Raw genomic sequence first — 9,260 nt, forward strand, 5'->3', positions numbered from 1 at the left:
GGGCTTCAAGGGTCACAGAGGAGAGCCTGGACCACCAGGGTCAAAGGTCAGTCCTTTGACTCCCATGTCACAATAGTCAACACATTAGATGACTAGGCCATAAAGTGTTGAATATGAACGTGGGCTTCTGTCTTCCCTGGTCTGTCAAGATCAAATCATCTCACTCTCAAAATTGTGACACATGCCTACTCTTATTAAATCTCACTCAGCTCTCAGCTCCAGGATATGATATCTGCGACAGCAGTGTGACCAATAGCATGGCTCAGTATAGTGCGACCAATGGCATGCCTCATTACAGACACCACTGAGGCACTGAATCACTGTGCCAGGCTCACATCCCCGCCAGCCTTTTCTCTGACCGAGATGGACCAAGTGCCCAAGTGCATCACCAGAACACCTCTCTTAAGACAGAGGATTATGTTGGATTGACTCATCTCTACCTCTACGTCAACCTATGGATTTTAAAGAACACATTGTATGTACTGTATAAGAGTGTCTCGCCTTGACCCCAGACTCGTTCATCCAGGCCATCAAGGTCAAGGCGTTGGAGTTTTTCCTCTAATCCCCATACATTTGACCATTGGAGCCCCTTTCTATATCTATAATAAAAACATTTTCTATAGAACTAAATTAGGAAAAGAGGGGCCTACTGTGAATTGATTGATTAATATATTTCTGTCCTTAACCAATCAGGGTGAAGATGGGAAGGAAGGCCGTAGCGGACCGGAGGGTAAACCTGGCCAAGACGTGAGTAAGAACATGAATTTAGCCAATCATAACTCTGTAATTATCAACATACACGAAATGTCTCACTAATATATGTTTGTTTTTGAAGGGTAATATTGGACCACTTGGACCAGAGGGCCTTGCTGGCCGGAGAGGGGAGAATGTAAGTCACCTTTACACTGCAGTTGACAAGCCTTTATCTGCTGACACTTAGCACACCAGACTTAGCACGATGGCAACCTGGTTGATAGAAAGTGACACTAATGTCTGTCTGTATTTCTCTCTCTCCCTCCCTCTCTACCTCTCTCGCTCTCCCTCTCTACCTCTCTCACTCTCTACCTCTCTCGCTCTCTCCCTCTCTCCCTTTCTCCCTCTCTACCTCTCTCTCCCTCTCTACCTCTCTCTCACTCTCTACCTCTCTCTCACTCTCTGCCTCTCTCGCTCTCTCCCTCTCTACCTCTCTCTCACTCTCTACCTCTCTCTCACTCTCTACCTCTCTCGCTCTCTCTCCCTCTCTCTTTCTCCCTCCCTCCTTCCATCTCTACCTCTTAACCTCTCTCAAGGGTAAACCTGGTGAACCAGGACCTTCAGGAAAGCCAGGAGCCCCTGGTACTCCTGTGAGTGATTATTTATATACAGCACTAACTGCTCTTAACATTGCATACATTGCTTCTGTGAAAACAGAAACATGCACATGCAGTGAAATGCTGTTTGTATTTTGCGAACACAGCAGCTTCCCTCTACCATGTATCTGGTACTCCACAGCCAGCTAGATCAAGCACCACCAAGCCCTTGTAAATATGAATATTAATCACTTGCAGCTGTTTAGTCTTCCACTGCAAGATCTTTTAGGAGATTTACCTCCAACAATAGCAACGTTCATAAGAATGTCAGAAAGCTAAACGTCAGGTTAATCTCAACCAGTCCCTTATAACGAGTAGTGCTGCCTGTGAGATAATGGCACCGGAAAGAGCGGCTGCCGTTTTATGGGATCTTAACCAACCGTGCTATTTTGTTTGTTTTTTTCACCTTGTTTTTAACTTATTTTGTACATAATATTGCTGCTACCGTCTCTTATGACCAAAAATAGCTTCTGGGAGCTTCTGGACATCAGAACAGCGATTATTCATCTTGAATTGGAAGAAGATTTTTTCTTTAATGAGTCGGCCGAGAGTGATTGACTCCAGACACCCAAACAGACCCTCATCCCGTCATTCGCAGGATAAAGAGACAGAGAATTTTCACAGAAGGAGATCGGGTGACTTGTGAGGATCAGGCAATGAGTGGCTAATCTGCCTTTGCCATTGGTACTATTGGCCAACGTAAAATCTCTGGGTAATAAAATGGACGAACTAAAGGTGCATATACCCTACCAGCGGGACATTAAAAACTGTGATATCTTATGTTTCACAGAGTCTTGGCTGAACGACGACATGAATAACATACAGCTGGCAGGTTATACACTGCACCGGCAGGATAGAACAGCAGCTGATAAGACAAGGGGTGGTGTCCTAGTATATTTGTAAACAACAGCTGGTGCATGATATCTAAGGAAGTCTTGAGGTTTTGTTCGCCTGAGGTAAAGTATTTCATGATAAGCCTTAGACCACACTATCTACCAAGAGAGTTCATCTATATTCTTTGAAGCTGTCTATTTACCACCACAAACTGATGCTGGCACTAAGACCGCACTCAATGAGCTGTATACAGCCATAAGCAAACAGGAAACATTCACAGAGCTGCAAGGGCCAGACTTATTACCAGGACGTGTACTCTGAGCATGCGCTGACCAACTGGCAAGTGTCTTCACTGACATTGTCAACCTCTCCCTGTCTGATTCTGAAATACCAACATGTTTCAAGCATACCACCATAGTCCCTGTGCCCAAGAACACTTAGGTAACCTGCCTAAATGACTGCCGACCCGTAGCACTCACATCTGTAGCCATCAAGTGCTTTGAAAGACTGGTCATGGTTCACATCAACACCATTATCCCAGAAACACTAGCCCCATTCCAATTTGCATACCGCCGTAACAGATCCACAGATGATGAAATCTCTATTGCACTCCACACTGCCCTTTCCCACCTGGACAAAATGAACACCTACGTGAGAATGCTATTCGTTGACTACAGCTCAGCGTTCAACACCATAGTGCTTTCAGAGCTTATCACTAAGCTATCTCCCTCTTCAACTGGATCCTGGACTTCCTGACGGGCTGCCCTCAGGTTGTAAAGGTAGATAACAACACATCCGCCACGCTGATCCTCAACACGGGGGCCCCTCAGGGGTGCATGCTCAGCCCCCACCTGTACACTCATGACTGTACGGCCAGGCACAACTCCAACACCATCATTAAGTTTTCCAATTACGCAGTTGTAGGCCTGATCACCGACAACGATGAGACAGCCTATAGGGAGGAGGTCAGAGACCTGACCGTGTGGTGCAAGGACAACAACCTCTCCCTCAACGTGATCAAGACAAAGGAGCTTCAAGATTTGGCATGGGTCTCCAGATCCTCAAAAGGTTCTACTTCAGATCCTCAAAAGGTTCTACAGCTGCACCATCGAGAGCATCCTGACGGGTTGCATCACTGCCTGGTAAAGCAACTGCTTGGGCCTCCGACCGCAAGGCACTACAGAGGGTAGTGCATATGGCCCAGTACATCACTGGGCCAAGCTTCCTGCCATCCAGAGGAAGGCCCTAAAAATTGTCAAAGACTCCAGCCACCCTAGTCATAGACTGTTCTGTCTGCTACCTCACTGCATGCGGTACCGAAGCGCCAAGTCTAGGTCCAAGAGAAGTCTAAACAGCTTCTACCCCCAAGCCATAAGACTCCTGAACATCTAATCAAATGGCTACCAGTCTATTTGCAGTGCCTTCCCCAACCTCTTTTGCGCTGCTGCTACTCTGTTATTATCTATGCATAGTCAGTTTAATAACTCTACCTACATATACATATTACCTCAACTACCTCGACTAACTGTTGCCCCCACACATTGACTCTGTATCCGTACCCCCTGTATATCGCCTCACTATTGTTATTCTACTGCTGCTCTTTGTTTGTTTTTGTTTTTTTGAGTGTATTTTTCTTAAAACTGCGTTCTTAGTTAAGGGCTTGTAAGTATGCATTTCACCGTAAGGTGTTGTATTCGGCGCATGTGACAAGTACAATTTGATTTGATTGTTCAACTACAGTATGACTACGCCATGTGAAAGTCCCCACGTTTCTGTGTGTATTACAGGGTCCCGCTGGAGCCAAGGGAGACCCTGGGAACCCAGGATTACCAGGCTTTAGTGGTCCAAAGGGTCCTTTGGTAAATAATGATTCCTGATCCTCAACGTCATTACTAGTGTGCTAAGCTACTGTTGCTACACCTCCTAGTCCTTCATGTTGGAACAGTCTGAGTTGAGGTTCAGCCATAAGAGGATTTGAAGTTGTGATGCAAGCATTTCTGATTTGATCAATTTTATTTTTTACTTAAACGTCTCTTCCTTCCGTCTCTCTATCTATCTAGGGTCCTACTGGTCCTGTCGGCCCCGAGGGAAAACAGGTAAGAGCCATTGAGTGATTGATTGATTGATTGGTTCGTTTGTTGATTGATTTTTGGAGACATATTTCAATTTCCATCAGCTACTTTTAGTATCTTTACACTATGAAATGGATATGATGTGGAACATGGATTGGGAGATGTCTTGCCAACGACACACTAAACAAACTCTTTGTCTGTTTCACAGGGTATGTCAGGCAGAGCAGGAGAACGTGGAGTCAAAGGAGAGCGGGTGAGTACATACAGGTGCAGGCCCAACCACCGACCATAAATAGACCATTGTTTATATTGTCTCTGAGTGTGTTTTGTTGGATGTCTTTGTAGGGGGACTCAGGTGGGAAGGGAGATAAGGGATCTGTTGGAGATCCAGGTATGCCTGGTAACCCGGGGCCCCCAGGCCGTAAGGGCCACACAGGGATGATGGGGATGTCCGGGCCCCCAGGAGAGGTGGGACTTACCGGGCCTCAGGGAACACCTGGAAACCCCGGACAACCAGGACCACGAGTGAGTAGTGACTTGAATACTTACAATGGCTCCCCAGAGTTAACCACCAGGTTTTAGCTCAGCAGGTTAAAGGTCTTGTTATTTACAATATACTCTGGTTCATATCCAGTCACAATCAAAGTGCTATAGAAAATAATACAGACATCTGGAAATCGATGATGTAAACATGCTAATTTCTCCTTCCAACAGGGAGAGTCAACATCACTGGAAACAATGAGAAGGCTGATCCAGGAGGAACTAGCTAAAGCGTTAGATGGTGAGACTAGCATATTGTTAGGGACAATGGGACATTAGTGCAATCTGTAATGTATGCAATGTATGTTTGACCTCATATGAGCTGTGCAAGTCCTAATCGTGTGTGTCCGTGTGTCCCACTTCCAGACAAAATGGCGTACCTGATGGCCCAGATCCAGCCGGCCCATGTGAAGAGCACGGCAGGTCGGCCAGGACCTCCAGGCCCCTCGGGCAAAGACGGGAGCCACGGTCGCCCCGGACCCCCAGGGGAGCCTGGCATGCCAGGGCAGAATGGAGGAGACGGCATAAGGGGACCCATGGGTCCTAAAGGTAACTGATTCAAAGTGAAGAACCATTATTATTGGTCACACATACTGTATTTCTTGGTTCAGATATACAGACAATGTGAGAGCATAAGACTAAAAAGTGTAATATTGTCAAACCACTACATGAGAGGTTTCAGGTTTCCACAAAACACATTTACACCAACCATTGATATTAGTTGCCTTTGGTGTTCTTGATTTAGACACTGTCTATAAGAACATCATTGTGAGTGTTGTCTGTCATCTCTGTGCCGTCCAGGTGAGAGAGGATCCAGAGGGGACAAGGGAGAAAACGGAGTTGGACAGAGAGGAGAGACTGGACCATCAGGTCCTATAGGTACAGTACTGTTGATCTATTACAGCAATATACCAATGGAATGTCTCTATTACTACAAAATCATTCTAAATGGATGTTTGTTTGTGTCCATCTTGAGATCCGTAGTTGCTAAACTATGCACTATCCAAGCACGAGTGGGGTGAGTGACTGACACTTGAACTTCCTAAGAAAGCAGCAGTTGCTTCAGTGTGACTTTGCTACTCCACCCCCCAGGTCCAGCAGGTATGCCAGGCTATGGTAAGGACGGGCAGCCCGGGGCTACTGGAGCTCAGGGAGAACCAGGGAATCCTGGCCCCCATGGCCAGCCAGGCCCCAGCGGACCCCCAGGACAGTGTGACCCCTCCCAGTGTGCCTACTACGCTAGTCTGGGATCACGACCCCACACCAAGAACGTCAAGGGGACTTAAAGAGACAGAGACACACTAACTGCTTCCAAAATGGCAACCAATTCCTTGTATAGTGCACTACTCTGGTCAAAAGTAGTGCGCTATAAAGGGAATAGGATGCCATTTGGGATGTAGTTAGAGAGCTACAAGTCCAGCTATTTATGAACTGGGATGTGTCAGGATGAACCAAGAACTTTTCTTTCTATAAAAATATATCTCCTTAGTTTGGAGGGAGCTCGAGAGAAGTGTTCTGCCTGCCTGCCGGTCAGAATTAGTTTGTTTTTGTTTTTGTTGTGAGGGTTTGGGGGTGAAATGACCAGGGGAAGTGGGTGTGGAGGGTCGGTTTGTGTCTGATATTTGGTAATGTTATCATCAAGAATTACGTTATTTGTTCAACTTAGACGGACTGCCATTGTTCCTATCCGACTCGAAGGACCATGTAAAAGACCCAGTCATGCTTCCTGGGCCTGGGTTCAAATAGGATTTGTTTTCTCTTGATTGAGCTTGCCTGGCACGAGGAACCAATGGAGTAGTCGTCAAAAGTGCAAACCCTGCTGATCTGGCACTTTAGGCAGGCTCACTCAAATGCTCAAAACTATTTCAAAGAAAACAAATACCATCTCTACCCATGTCTGGTAAAAGATGGAGCCACAGTTACAGAACGGCCATTTATACCATAATAGAGTTGTCAGTCTCCCAACGTACACAGTCGTAAGTCTGGTATGGGTTTAACATCAGATTCAACCCATCAGTCAGTAGCCACATCATTGATCCAAAAGTAGGCAGCTCCTCTGGAGTCAACTGGTAGTGATCCAGTCAAGTTATTTCTATTGATGGGAAGGGAACATTGGCCTGAATGAGGCACAATCTGAAATGTCAATATTAAGTTTCATGGACAGATCTTTAATGAGGCTGTGGATGGTGGTGAACGACTACATACTTTGTTTTGCCTTGCCTGTAAGCTTCTAATGGTGCAATTGTCTTGAATAATGAGAGACGGTCCACCAGTACTGGACAGGGTGAATCCTGAACTTTCACATTCTCTGGGTATCTGTAGAATTACCATCTTCACCTTTATTTCAATCTAAGATAGTGTGTCAGCAGCAAAACAATTTGTGACAGCTTTAATTACCTATTGTACAGTGTTTGTTCATTGTTCCTCCAAAGGGAATCCAACTTCATGAATGTGTGTGAGGCCTTTAAGTAGACAAGACTCGTAAGACTTTCAAAGGGAAATGGAAAACTACAAAAGGAAAACTACATTTCCCATTTCGTTTCTACCTAAGTGTCTCTGGTGATTCCACAGAGTCTGCCAGTAACCAGTCTGGAGAGAGAAGGTATTAAAACCACAGCTTTTGTTCCACTCGTTCCTCAAACATTGCTTGTTTCCTGGTTTCACTCTACGTTCTCTCTAACTAAATCGTTAACTGCTATACAACATGAGTTCCTTCTTCCCTGTTTTGTGATTGGTAAAGTCAGTGAGTATTCTGTCTGAAGGATGTCTTTCATCACTCATCCCATGTCCCTGGTGGACCAATTATACCCTCTCTAAAACTCACAAGATGAGTCGAGGGAGAGTCAGTAAGAAGAATACAATAGATTACTCACTGCTCACTCTAGGGGAATTATTTTGGCTTGAAAAAATGTAAGACATCAATATTGAGGTTCCGAAAATGTTCATCAGATCACCAATAAAGTAAAATAGATATGTCTTTTAGGTCTTATATGGATGTGAGCCTGGATCCAGCATGTATTTCTAGAACACAGTAAGAACACCCACAGTGTTCCAGAACCCAGGCCAACAGCCACAGGGTTCCAGAACCTAAGCCAACACCCACAGTGAAAACACTGCTTGGCCATCTGCACCTCCAGTCACTTCATTGAAGGTCTTCCAAGGTGCTCTCCTGAATATTTATAGCTAAACATACAGTGTCTACATTGCCCACTGTACTGTAGCTTATAAAACTGCCTCATGATCCATGGCAGTCAAAGGAACAAAGACAGTATGCTCTTCACTGACTTGCATACACATCACAGTGAAGATGTGTGGACTTCGTTATGAATTATGTTTCAGAATGCCAAATAGGAGAAATATAATAGTAACATAATGGTTTTGTAAATGGAAAACACTTGTTAGCCCATGGATATGAACATTAGAATGTCTGGTGTTTGCTGCCAGTGCTCCCCATAGAACATGATGCAGCAGGTGCACGTTTCTAATTATGTTTGGCTTGTTTCCTCATTTCATATACATTTGTGATAATTCAAAACAACCAACTGTATGTAACTGATTTAGAATTTTTGTTAATTAAACTGTTCAATTATTCACAGTTTGAAATACCAGTAGCTTACCGTATGTGGAATGTTAAAAATGGTTTTACGATGGTAACCCTTACCTGTTTATCCTAAAAGAATGGCGCTAAAATATCCTAAATTAGTGGCTGGTACGCTTGTACGAATTGGAAAGGTGTATTATGTACTGTATCATGTTGTAATAAAGACTGGAACAGATCTTTTTTTTTAGAAAAAGGCTTTTGCTTTCCTTTGTGAGTAATCTTTCTTTGAATTCTCAATTGTTATGTTTCCTACTTAACCTCTTTGCTCAATGTCGAATATTACCAGCTAATTTACCGGTAGACCCTGCAGGCGTATGACAAGTTCATTGCTTCTTTTGAATGTCAATCGCAACTTTGACAGACCCATTGAAATGAACAGTAATCGCTCAGTTTAAAATGTTCTCCCGTTATCATTTGCATAGCGTGCACAATTGGCAGTTCTGTAAAAATTACCAATTTTTATTGCTAATCAGAATTGTACTTTTTCTGAAACGATCCATCGTGCAACTTTTGGTATGCTCGTGTTTTATGGACAACCTATCGCCTATTATTCCAAGAGATGCCAGTAGATCCATGATTAGACCTATGAAGACAAATAGATGCCGTTGAGAGGGGGGGGGTGATGGGAGGAGGAAGAGGATGGAGGAGGGAGGAGGTGGAGGAGGGGGTGGAAGGGGGAGGAGGGGGAGGATGGGGAGGAGGAGGAGGGGAATGGGGAGGAGGAGGGGGAGGAAGAGCTGGAGGAGGGGGCTAGTTCTAGCCTGCAGTAGCCCAATTTCCTGTTTCAGCCAACGGCCAGCAACCTTCTAAAGGTCATATTGACTCAATAAATGAATCTCTGGTGTATAGACTCAGAGAATGGGA

General features: G+C 44.8%; 1 protein-coding gene across 1 annotated transcript in view; it reads left to right on the plus strand.

Annotated features, from left to right (window-relative positions):
• The window catches only part of LOC135553307 (collagen alpha-1(XXII) chain-like), a 75,261-nt gene extending 66,678 nt beyond the window's left edge, over positions 1-8,583 (plus strand). The window contains exons 53-64 of the mRNA XM_064985471.1: positions 2-46; positions 694-747; positions 836-889; positions 1,290-1,343; positions 3,971-4,042; positions 4,244-4,279; positions 4,464-4,508; positions 4,601-4,780; positions 4,970-5,036; positions 5,162-5,344; positions 5,597-5,674; positions 5,888-8,583. Coding sequence (XP_064841543.1) covers positions 2-46; positions 694-747; positions 836-889; positions 1,290-1,343; positions 3,971-4,042; positions 4,244-4,279; positions 4,464-4,508; positions 4,601-4,780; positions 4,970-5,036; positions 5,162-5,344; positions 5,597-5,674; positions 5,888-6,081 — 1,062 coding nt within the window. The 3' untranslated portion in view covers positions 6,082-8,583. The remainder of the gene's footprint in view (position 1; positions 47-693; positions 748-835; positions 890-1,289; positions 1,344-3,970; positions 4,043-4,243; positions 4,280-4,463; positions 4,509-4,600; positions 4,781-4,969; positions 5,037-5,161; positions 5,345-5,596; positions 5,675-5,887) is intronic.
• The last annotated feature ends 677 nt before the right edge of the window (positions 8,584-9,260 follow it).

Source organism: Oncorhynchus masou, chromosome 13, assembly GCF_036934945.1.
Source record: "Oncorhynchus masou masou isolate Uvic2021 chromosome 13, UVic_Omas_1.1, whole genome shotgun sequence".
Lineage (NCBI taxonomy): Eukaryota > Metazoa > Chordata > Actinopteri > Salmoniformes > Salmonidae > Oncorhynchus > Oncorhynchus masou.